Here is a 12,366-nt window from a genome sequence, read left to right on the forward strand (position 1 = left end):
CTCTTTCATTCTCTTTTAACTGCATTGAAAATATTGGCAAAATATATGAAAACTCCAGATTATACAAAAAAAAAAAACTAAATTTTCTTTAATAATGCAATCTATTATTTTTAAACTATTAAGATGTCTCATGTAAGGGGGGAGGGGACTACAGCATGCATTGCACAGCGTGATGAAAATATGCTTTCAAATGCCTGTGGATTGTAGTGAACTCCTATACGATTCTGGAAACTGATCATTATCAAACTGCATCATCACATAAGCAAATAGAGTATCAATATAAAACATCAACATAAAGCCCTTGGATGATAAATTCTTACCTTTTTGGCAATTTCTATATTTATGGAATTTTCGAGGAGGTCTATAACAGGACTTTTACTGCTAGAATATAACATCCTCTCCTTGATGGGGCAGGTGTATCCAGGCATGGAGTAGATGAATACTGGAATAAAGATATTCTCAGAGCTCAAAGCAAATCAAATATAAAAAGCACTATTGTGATGATTGTTTCTTCAAAAGGGCATCATTAATATAAAAATAAATACAATAAGGTATTTTGAAAATAATAATAAATTATTGAGTATGGTGTTATATTTTCAAAACATTTAACGAACACATTTAACCAAAATAATAAAGTATTTCAAAGTACAGTACTACAGTATACGTATACTGTAGTGTTAATCTATCTTTACAGAAAGTACATTTTACACTTACAAACACTATGGAAAAAGTCTCCTTCATAATTATGGTCATATCGGTACAGATGATATCGAGCAGCAGAATCCGGAATACAGGAAGGAAGTTTGTCAATAGGAAGCGATGCAGCATCACTATCCAGTTGAATTTCTTCAGCTACCATATCTATCCAAGAATATTTAAAGTGTTTGCTAATTATAGAACCTTAGTTTACTTTGTCTTAAAGTTTCTACAATATACTTGTATTAACATAGTAAAATATGACAATTCATATTACATACAGTAAAGGGTACTTCAGAGAATGTATCTAATACACTATTGCATACTACAGTACTGTAATTGGTTCTGATGTCCAAAAATGTAAATATAAAATGATAAAAGTAATAACCCTTCAGTATATAGAATATAAAAAGAATAGATTTCTCATAATAAAATGCATTATTTTTGTACACACCTGATGTTCATAAACCTTGCTCTTTCAAAGCTTGTTTCCATCTTAACATACCTTAAAACTAAAAATTTCCTGTTTTCTTTACTTTCAATAGGCTTAGGCATCTATTACAGTACTGTACTGAAACAATCTGGCAGTTAATGGCAATAACCTCACCTCTGGTACACCACCACTTCTTTGGCTTTTCAGGCTCAAAGTCGAAACCAAATTATTATACTCTTAAAATCACCAGTCAGTGAGAAGGAAGGATGGGAGGTATATCTACGAACATCAGGCAAGGATAAAAATAATAAATTTCTTCATCAAAATTATTTATCTTTATCAAACTCCCCTGATGACCATAATGCTGATTCCCACACTGTGATGGAGGTAGGTCAGTGAAGGAAAAGAGATAGGAAATGTAAAGTCTTAACCTAATAAATGTATCTAACACATGAGACACAACTTCTGGCTTAGTAACACTGTAATATATAAACACCAAATAAAATCTGTTATAACTCGAGCCTCCTGATTGTGAACCAAATGCATACCTTACAGCCAATCTACACACTTATGTAAATTACCCAACACTGCATTTTCAAAAGAAAAACTAATACTATAACTTTATTATACTGGCCCAATTAAAAAAATATTATAATTACATTCCCTATAGCTACTACAGCACTCACAGCCAAGCAATCTTGATAAGTAAACCATGTTTCTCTTAGATAAATCTTTGTAAAAGCAAACTTGGTACACCGCTGATCTATTGCTAAGACTTTTTAAAGAAAGATTCCTACAAAAATTGAGATGTAGCTGCACTTCTAATGCCACAAACCCTAACCTTCAAGTGTTTCATGACTTGGATCTAAGTTTCTATAAGCCCCAGTAACAAAACTTTTAACAAGAAATGACATAACATTTCTGGAAGAAGGAAGATTCGAAATCCCAACCCCACAAAATAAATTAGGAACCTTTTACCTATTATGTTAAGTCTTGTCCAAATGACAAGATCTCTGAAAGGCAAACAAATCAATTCTCTGACATTTATCCAACTTACTTTTCCAAAAAAGGAAATATTAAAAGTGTTCTTCATAAAAAGTCTTATTTTCTCCAAAAAAACCTACATTTTATGAAAGAGCTTTTGTACACTAGTGCGTTTAGTTGGTACTAAAGCTAACAGAAAGAGATTCCTAACAGTGAGAACTTTCACAGAAAGGTCTTTCAAATGAGAAACCTTTGAATATTGCAATAATACATCTAGGTTCTGAAAATTAGAGGTGTCTCAATAATAACAGACTTAAATACATCTCCGATAATACCCAAAGTATATAGTTACTACCCTAGTAGCTCAGGTATGGTATTCAGCAAGGATTTAAAGCTCTCAATAGGTGAAATGGACAGTTTCCTTTTATGAAAAATAAAATGCAAAAACAATGTTAACTAAAACTGAAACATTCCCTGATTTATACATCAAAATAAAAGTTCCATTGCCTTTGATACAAACCATTAGTAGATTGTCTCTTGGACCTAAAACAGACAATCAAGAGGACTTAAAAAACCCTTTGTCTCAGAAAATACAGTAGAGTTTCCTTTCGGTTAGATGTGTCGCATACAGGTTTGGGTGTACCGACCTCGAAACCAATTGTCCGGCAAGCTCCTTGGACATTCCAACAACAGAGCCTACAGATCAGCAAACCACTCTCTGGATGAGTAAAAGAGAGAGAGCCACTAGAGTCATCATGTTACGCAAAAGATCCTGATTTACCCTCCCCTGCAACCGGGAATCCACCTTCTATGGTAAAGGATCTGGAGCAGGTGACCATAACACTTTTATCTGTTGTTGGGCAATGACACAAACATGTCCAGGTTTGGTCTTTCCCACCAATTCGAAATTTATAGACCAGTGAAAGAAACTTGTTTGAAAGACTTTTTTTTTCCTTATCAATGATACGCTAAGACATTCAACTTCCCTGGAATAAAGAGAGGTAGAAGGATTCCCACACATTTGTAGGTAGAAGGTTGGCCAGGGCACCAGCCACCCACTGAGATACTACCGCTAGAGAGTTATTGGGTCCTTTGATTGATCAGACAGTGGTACATTGGATCCCTTTCTCTGGTTACGGCTGATTTTGTCTTTGCCTATACGTACAAAGAATAGTATGGCCTACTCTTTATACATTCTCTTCTATCCTCATACACCTGACAACACTGAGATTACCAATCAATCTTCTTCACTCAAGGGGTTAACTTCTGCAATGTAATATTCCGTGGTTACTTTCCTCTGGGTAAGGGCAGAAGAGAGACTTTAGCCATGGTAAGCAGCTCTTCTAGGATGACACTCCAAAATCAAACCATTGTTCTCTAGTCTTCGGTAGTTCTATAGCCTCTGTGCCATGGCCTTCCACTGTCTTGGATTAGAGTTCTCTTGCTTGAGGGTACACTAGGGCATGCTGTTCTATTTCATTTCTCTTCCTCTTGTTTTTTTTCAAGTTTTTATAGTTTATATATTAAAGATCTAGTGTGATGTTACTGTTCTTAAAATATTCTATTTTGATTATTTATCTATTTCCTTTTTTCCTATCCTCACTGGGCCCTTTTTCCCTGCTGGAGCCCTTGGGATTATAGCATATTGCTTTTCCAACTAGGGTTATAGCTTGGTTACTAATACAGTAATAATAATAATTTGTCCAAGGAAATATCCACTATCTGAGATAGTGATTCAGTTTATCATTAACATACGCCAATGTTGCCGATTGTTCTGTAAACACTGCCTCACACTTTCCTATTATCATTGACTTGTGAGCCTTAAGTACCTTGAACACTGATAAAAATACCATGCAACGAAGAACTGATTGTGCTCGAGCACTTCCCTGAGATATGGAGATAGTCTAGAGTTGGGCCACATCCTTCGTGTGAAGCATTCGTGAAGCGAGCTTCTGGAACCCTTACTTCTAGGAACACTCCCGGGGATAACGGACGAGATCATCCCACCAATTCAGTAGCTGAAGTTGGTTCTGCATCACCAGAATACAAATCGTTTATAGACCCTATTCCAATTCTGAATGAGATGAAATTGGAAAACTCCTCTTTAAGCAACCCAGCAGAATAAACTTATCTAAAGAAGCCAGACTAATCAACATCTGAACTGGCAGAGACTTGATCCATACGAGCTAATCCAACATAAGACGACAGAACAACTCAAAAAGAATCCTCAGCAGTCGAAATGAACTCCCCAAAGTAATCTTAGTAGCTACACCGGTTGAAACCAAATTCTCTCTAACAAAGCCTTCAAAAACAGCCAGTCGTCCTGGTATGAAAGAACCCAAATTCCCAGAAATTTCCCCTATCTGAAGATGGGAGTCATTATCCTGCTGAAACATTCCTGAGACTAAAATAAAAGAACTTGAATTGGAAAACCTTCGAACAGCTAACAAACTGAATTATATTCTTTCTCTTTGATGAATATGAATGTGAAAGTGTACATATGTCAAGTCCATAAAAAACATGCATTCATTTTTCCTACCTGCTCCAGGACAGTTGATTGTGTTTCTACAGACAACTTGATAAGAGCTGTAAATCTATTTAAACTCAAAAACATTTAGGACTGGTCTATAATCTTACAACACTTTGGGGACTAAAAAACACCTATTGTAAAACCCTGGAGATGGATCCAAGACCTTTTACAGTATATCATATTATTCCTCACTTAATCACCAGAACCAACCAATGCAGAAGGGGTAAACATTGATACAATGCGAGGTAGACAAAAAAAGAAAGATAAAAAAAAAAAAAAAACTGGGAAGACAAAGGGGTTGCGTCATACAAAAAGACTGTTACCTAGTCTGAAATTTGGCTTTTGCAAAGGTCTTGGAGCATGTGATGCACTCCTCACAATTTCCAATGCTGTACATAAATCTCTTGCTTGTGGTAAGGAAGTTAGTATGATTGGCCTTGATTATAGTGCTACATATAACCATTTTAATCATATGGCACTTAGCAGTAGGTGGGTCTTTTCATAGCATCATTATTGATTTTTTAAGTAATATATTGCAAATTGTTGTGGTTGATGGGCACCATATTGAGCATAGGAATGTGATACATGTTGTTCCTCAGGGTAGTGTTCTTGGCCCATTATTTTCATTATATATACAAATTATGTGGTTTGGCGCAGAAAACAAGCTCATTGCATATGCACATGATGCTACTCTTTACTGGTATTGCTGAATCCCTTTTATATAGATCTAACTAAAATTATGGAGCACGAAGTTGAACCCTAACAAAACTCAAAGCATGATTGTAAGTAGGTCAAGGACAGTGGCTACAGTATGCCTTACTAGGTGCACTGATGGCAATACAACCTCCCCAGGTTATCTTTAATATGATATTAAAAACTAAAATTAACATCAACACTGCAAAAGTATGGTATAAACCATGAAAAGTTGTAACTACATACCAATTTTCATTTGCACATACTGCAGTTCACCACTTGCAAAGCGTTTGATGGAATTTAAAGCATCTTGCATTATAGGGAAAGCAACACCAGCAAGAGTCTGATGTTTGGTATCTACACTAATATCAACACCAACTTCCAATTTCTTGATTTCTTTCATCTCTTCTTCCTGTTAAAAAAAATTAAAACATTATTATGAGGTTTTTACTACAGTACACAATTATGTGAATGGTTATCAAATATAAAATATTTCAGTAATACTATAGTATTACATTTCAACAATCAATTAAATTTTTTTTGAGATCAAGTTAATAAAGATAAAAAAATATTCTACATACAAGAAAATATGAGGTTCTTTATAACAGTAGTCTAAAATGACTAAATTAATGCTTGTAACAATATACAAAAATAAAATCAACTATCTTTAATACTGTTCATATCTACTAAATATAAATTTTTATACCTTACTACTAAACACACGTATGTTTGTGAAAATTCTATTGAACTTTAGGATGACCGACTGATTACTTGGACAATTCAACCCCCTCTCTCAAGTCATGGAAAAAATGGATGAGCTAAAGTTTTCAAGGCTAAAATATGATATTTTGATTATAAAATAAATTTTTGAATATACTTACCCGGTGAATATATAATAGCTGACGTCTCGGACGGCTCGACAGAAACCCAAAAACTCGCGAGCGATCGCCGTGAAGGTTGCGGGTGTGCCCACCAGCGCCAACTATCGGCCAGATACCGCATATACTTATAAACAGCTCCAGTTCTTCTCATTCCGCTGGGTCTCTATCGGGGAGGAAGGGAGGGCCTTTAATTTATATATTCACCGGGTAAGTATATGCAAAAATTTATTTTATGATCAAAATATAATTTTTAAATATTAAACTTAGCCGGTGAATATATAATAGCTGATTCACACCCATGGTGGTGGGTAGAGACCAGTATTAATACAATAAAGGTGTATATGCTTAGAGTTTTTGACAGTTATATCATAACAAAACCCAAATAAATATAGGTACCTGGTAAGGAAGCTGACTCTGACGATTACTCTGCCTTATTAGTCCGCTTTCCTCACGAAGCCCAGCCATCCTCTCGAATGCTGAAAGACTCCCAGGAGCTGTTATATCCAGGGCGACCACCCATACAACAGGACCTCATCAAAACCCTTAATCTGGGCGCTCTCAAGAAACGACATTTGACCACCCGCCAAATCATAAAGGATGCGAAAGGCTTCTCAGCCTTCCGTACAACCCAAAACAATATTAAAAAACATTTCAAGAGAAGATTAAAAGGATAATGGGATTAAGGGAATGTAGTGGTAGAACCCTCACCCACTACTGCACTCGCTGCAACGAATGGACCCAGTGTGTAGCAGTCCTCATAAAGAGTCTGGACGTCTTTTAAGTAAAATGAAGCGAACACCGACTTGCTCCTCCAAAAGGTCGCGTCCATAATACTTCGCAGAGATCTACTTTGTTTAAAGGCCACGGAAGTTGCTATCGCTCTTACTTCGTGCGTCTTGACCTTAAGTAAACAACGATCTCTTTCACTTAAGTGAGAATGAGCCTCTCGGATTAAAAATCTAATAAAATACGATAAAGCATTTTTAGACATAGGCAATGAGGGCTTCTTAACTGAGCACCATAATGCCTCAGATCCACCTCGTAAAGATCTGGTACGAGCTAAATAAAACTTAAGAGCTCTTACTGGGCACAGTACTCTTTCAAGCTCGTTGCCTACGATCTCTGATAGGCAAGGTATATCAAAAGATTTAGGCCAAGGACGAGAAGACAGTTCATTTTTGGCCAAGAAACCAAGCTGAAGCGAACATGTGGCTTTATCTGTAGAAAAGCCGATGTTTTTACTAAAGGCATGGATCTCACTGACCCTTTTAGCCGAAGCCAAGCACACTAAGAAAAGCGTCTTGAGGGTGAGATCCTTCAGGGAGGCTGAATGTAATGGCTCAAACCTGTCGGACATTAGGAACCTTAGGACCACGTCTAAGTTCCATCCAGGAGTTGCCATACGACGCTCCTTAGAGGTCTCGAAGGACTTAAGGAGATCTTGGAGATCTTTATTATTGGACAGATCTAAGCCTCTATGTCTGAACACAGAAGCCAACATGCTCCTGTAGCCCTTAATAGTGGGAGCAGAGAGGGAGCGAACATTTCTCAGATGCAGGAGAAAGTCTGCAATTTGGGCTACAGAGGTACTGGAAGAGGAAATGGATGATGACTTGCACCAGTCCCTAAAGACTTCCCACTTCGACTGGTAGACCTTGATGGTAGATGCTCTCCTAGCTCTCGCAATCGCTCTGGCTGCCTCCTTCGAAAATCCTCGAGCTCTTGAGAGTCTTTCGATAGTCTGAAGGCAGTCAGACGAAGCGCGGGGAGGCTTTGATGAAGACTCCTTACGTGGGGCTGCCGTAAGAGATCCATCCTTAAAGGTAGACTCCTTGGAACGTCTACCAGCCATTGAAGTACCTCTGTGAACCACTATCTCGCGGGCCAGAGGGGAGCAACCAACGTCAACCTTGTCCCTTCGTGAGAGGCGAACTTCTGCAGTACCTTGTTGATGATCTTGAACGGCGGGAATGCGTACGCGTCCAGGTGAGACCAGTCCAGTAGAAAAGCATCTATGTGGGCCGCCTCTGGATCTGGGACTGGAGAGCAATAGGTCGGGAGCCTTTTGGTCAACGAGGTGGCAAAGATGTCTATGGTGGGTTGGCCCCAAGTCACCCAAAGACTCTTGCACACGTCCTTGTGGAGGGTCCATTCTGTGGGGATCACCTGACCTCTCCGACTGAGACAGTCCGCCAAGACGTTCAAGTCCCCCTGGATGAATCTTGTCAACAGGGAGATGCCTCGATCTCTTGACCAGATGAGGAGGTCCCTTGCGATGACGAACAGTGTGTGGGAGTGAGTGCCTCCTTGCTTGGAGATGTACGCCAAGGCTGTGGTGTTGTCCAAATTGACTTCTACCACTTTGTTTCGTAGAAGACTCTCGAAACTCGTCAAGGCCAAGTGAACCGCCAACAGCTCCTTGCAGTTGATGTGCATGCTCCTCTGATCCGACGTCCAAAGACCCGAACATTCCAGACCGTCCAGAGTCGCTCCCCAACCCAAATCCGACGCGTCTGAGAACAACACGTGGTTTGGGTTCTTGACCGCCAGGGACAGACCCTCTCGTAGACTTATGTTGCTGTCCCACCAGTTCAGGCACATTTTTACTGGCTCGGAGTTTGGGATTGAAACAGTTTCCAAAGTCTTGCTCTTGTTCCAGTGTGAGTCTAGATGGAACTGGAGAGGGCGAAGGTGAAGTCTCCCTAGTGAGACAAATTGCTCCAGGGATGACAGAGTCCCTAAGAGGCTCATCCAACTTCTCACTGAGCAACGGTCTTTTTTCAGCATGAGGCGGACTTTGAGCAGGGCTTGCTCTATCCTGGTGGCAGACGGAAAAGCCCGAAAAACTAGACTGCGAATCTCCATCCCCAAATAGAGAATCGTCTGGGAGGGATTCAGTTGAGACTTTTCTAAGTTCACCAACAGTCCCAACTCCTTTGCCAGACCCAACGTCCATTGAAGGTCCTGCAGACAGCGATGACGGGACGATGCTCTGAGAAGCCAGTCGTCCAGGTACAGGGAGGCTCGAATTCCCGATAAATGAAGGAATTTTGCCACATTCCTCATGAGCCTCGTAAACACGAGAGGAGCAGGGCTGAGGCCGAAGCACAGTGCTCGGAACTGGTACACCACATTCCTGTAAACAAACCTCAGATACGGTTGAGAATCTGGGTGTATAGGAATGTGGAAGTACGCATCCTGCAGGTCGAGAGAGACCATCCAGTCTCCCTCTCTGACCGCTGCTAGGACGGACTTCGTGGTCTCCATCGTAAAATTTGTTTTTACAACAAAAACGTTGAGCGCACTGACGTCCAGCACTGGCCTCCAACCTCCTGTATGCTTTGGTACTAGGAAGAGACGGTTGTAAAATCCCGGTGATTGAAGGTCCGAGACTTTCACCACCGCTCCCTTCTCTAGCAACAGAGACACCTGCTGATGTAGAGCTTGTCTCCTTGACTCCTCTCGATACCTGGGAGAGAGGTCTAAAGGAACTGTTACTAGAGGAGGTCTGCGTACAAAAGGTATTTTGTACCCCTCCTTGAGCAACAACACAGACTCTTGGTCTGCACCCCTCTTCTCCCAGGCCTGCCAGAAGCTGTTCAGTCTGGCCCCTACCGCTGTCTGAGGACATGGGCAGTCAGACTCTGCCACGGGAGGACTTGGATCCTCTCCTCTTGCCTCTTTTACCGTCGGCACGAGCGCCTCCCCTGCTGGGGGCTCTGCCACGAAAGGGCGGGATAAACCTAGTCGCTGGGGTATCGATCTTGGGTCTTACGACATAAGACGATGAAGGAGCACCCTTACGAGCAGAAGTAGCCATCAGGTCGTGTGTATTCTTCTGCACCAGCGAGGCCGCAATATCCTTGATCAACTGTTGAGGAAACAAGGCAGATGACAAGGGGGCAAAGAGAAGCTCCGACCTTTGACAGGGAGTTACTCCTGCCGAAAGGAACGAGCAAAGAGTCTCCCTCTTCTTCAGGACTCCAGCTGTAAAGGTAGCGGCGAGCTCATTGGAGCCATCACGGATGGCTTTGTCCATGCAGGACATAATAAGCACGGAAACATCCTGGTCGGCCGACGAGATCTTCCTGCTTAATGCTCCTAGAGACCAATCTAAGAAGTTAAAAACTTCGAAGGCCCTGTAAACCCCTTTAAGGAGATGGTCAAGGTCCGAGGAGGACCAATAAACTTTAGAGCGTCTCATGGCCAAGCGACGGGGAGAGTCTACGAGGCTTGAGAAGTCTCCCTGGGCAGAGGCAGGAACTCCCAAGCCGAGAACTTCTCCTGTGTCATACCAGACGCTCGCTCTAGAAGCTAGTTTAAAAGGAGGGAAAGCAAAGGCCGTCTTCCCCAAACTCCTCCTGGTGATCAACCAGTCGCCTAGCAAACGGAAAGCCCTATTAGAAGAGCGAGAGAGCACTAGCTTAGTAAAAGAAGGCTTCGCAGCAGCTAGGCCTAGCGCAAACTCTGACGGAGGCGAACGAGGAGCAGAAGTTACAAAATGGTCTGGGAAAAGATCCTTAAAAATCATCATGATTTTCTTAAAGTCCATAGATGGTTGAGCAGCTTTAGGCTCTTCTCCGTCTGATAAAATGCCCAAAGGAATATCAGTAGGCGGAGGATCAGCAACTTCCTCATCTGAAGGAACTTCGTCCGACAATTGTCGAGTCTCATGAAAAGGAGAGACCTGCCGCGGTGGCAATGCTTGACAAGCAATGTCCACAAGCAAAGGAGCAGCAGTAGTAGTAGAGGAAGCGACGTCACGCTGCTGCTGAAAGGACTGAAAGCCTCGTGACTGACCAACAACAACAACAGGAGTTGATGGACGCTCAACGTCACGTAGGAACTGCCTTGACTGCCTAGACTGAGCAGTCAAAACAACCTTAGACTGCGGTGATTGACGCTCAACGTCAAGTCGAGCTGGTTGGCGAACGTCCTGAACGTCAACACGAGACTGCGGCAGCGGCTGAACGTCAACACTAGACTGCGGCAGCGGCTGAACGTCAACAAGAGACTGCGGCAGCGGCTGAAAGTCAACACGGGACTGCAGCGAGGGAGGATCCAAGTCACGTGACTGACGTGACAAACTACCGACATCACGTTTCAAAGCGGTAACTTCAAAAGGGCGAGTAAAAGCTCGTTTGGGCGGCTGACGGCCAGTCTCGATCAGCGTAACGGAGCGAAGGATCATCGTGAACCTGCTCAGCTTTATACTCTCCTATTAGGGAGGCAAGCTTAGTCTGCATGTCCTGCAGGACAATCCATTTAGGATCAACGGGAGTCGGAACGGGCCGAGACGATGGTAACGTCTGTGTAGGCAAAACATTGCCTTTACCGAGACCCTCGGACCCCGTAAAACGCTTACGTTTAATAGGAGAACAGTCTTCCGACGACTGCAAAGGGTCAGAGCTGTCCCAATGGCTACAGCCAGGACGCTGGACCTGTCCTGAAGGGACTGACTTCCGCTTCAAGGGTCTAGAAACCTTGCGCCAAGGTTTCTTTTGCGGAAAGCCTTCGGATGACGAGGAGAAAACAGCCTCGCTCGTCTTATGGTAGGGGCGATCTTTACGAGAAACGCCCGATACCAAAGAGGGAACGTCTGTACGTTGGTTAAAGCCTCTCGTCCCCTTAAGTCCTACGACATTACTTCTCCCTGGTGCAGGGGAGCCTGAAAGAGGTCTCGGACTAGGGGAGCGACAAGCCCGAACAGACGAACCCTCGGTCGCAACACTAATTACACTTTGCGCACTTATCACTTTATCACGATTTTCTGATTTGGCACTCTGACACTTCAATAAATTCACATCGGACATAAGTTGGTTACGGTCCGATGCTAAGGACTCAACTTTCTCGCCTAAAGCTTGAATGGCAAGCAACATATCCCACATGGACGGTTCATGAGTGCTAGTAGAGGGTTCAGGAACAACTACTACAGGGGAAGGATTAGGTTCAGGGGCATGGGAGGAGGAAAATTCCAACGACCTAGAGGAGCTTCTCCTCACCCTATCTCTCTCCAGCTTACGAGAATATTTATCAAATTCAAGCCAGTCGAATTCCGACAAGACCACGCACTCATCACACCGATCTCCTAATTGGCAGGTTTTACCCCGGCAATTAGAACACACGGTATGTGGGTCGAGAGAGGCCTT

The 12,366-nt window shown here is 42.1% G+C and overlaps 1 protein-coding gene across 1 annotated transcript in view; it reads right to left on the reverse strand.

Annotated features, from left to right (window-relative positions):
• Positions 1 to 272: 272 nt before the first annotated feature.
• LOC137658173 (twinfilin-1-like) overlaps positions 273 to 12,366 on the reverse strand; it is a 36,790-nt gene continuing 24,696 nt past the window's right edge. Inside the window, exons 6-8 of the mRNA XM_068392855.1 lie at positions 5,583 to 5,748; positions 715 to 861; positions 273 to 442 (exon numbers count right to left, since the gene is read on the reverse strand). Coding sequence (XP_068248956.1) covers positions 288 to 442; positions 715 to 861; positions 5,583 to 5,748 — 468 coding nt within the window. The 3' untranslated portion in view covers positions 273 to 287. The remainder of the gene's footprint in view (positions 443 to 714; positions 862 to 5,582; positions 5,749 to 12,366) is intronic.

This window comes from Palaemon carinicauda, chromosome 19, assembly GCF_036898095.1.
Source record: "Palaemon carinicauda isolate YSFRI2023 chromosome 19, ASM3689809v2, whole genome shotgun sequence".
Lineage (NCBI taxonomy): Eukaryota > Metazoa > Arthropoda > Malacostraca > Decapoda > Palaemonidae > Palaemon > Palaemon carinicauda.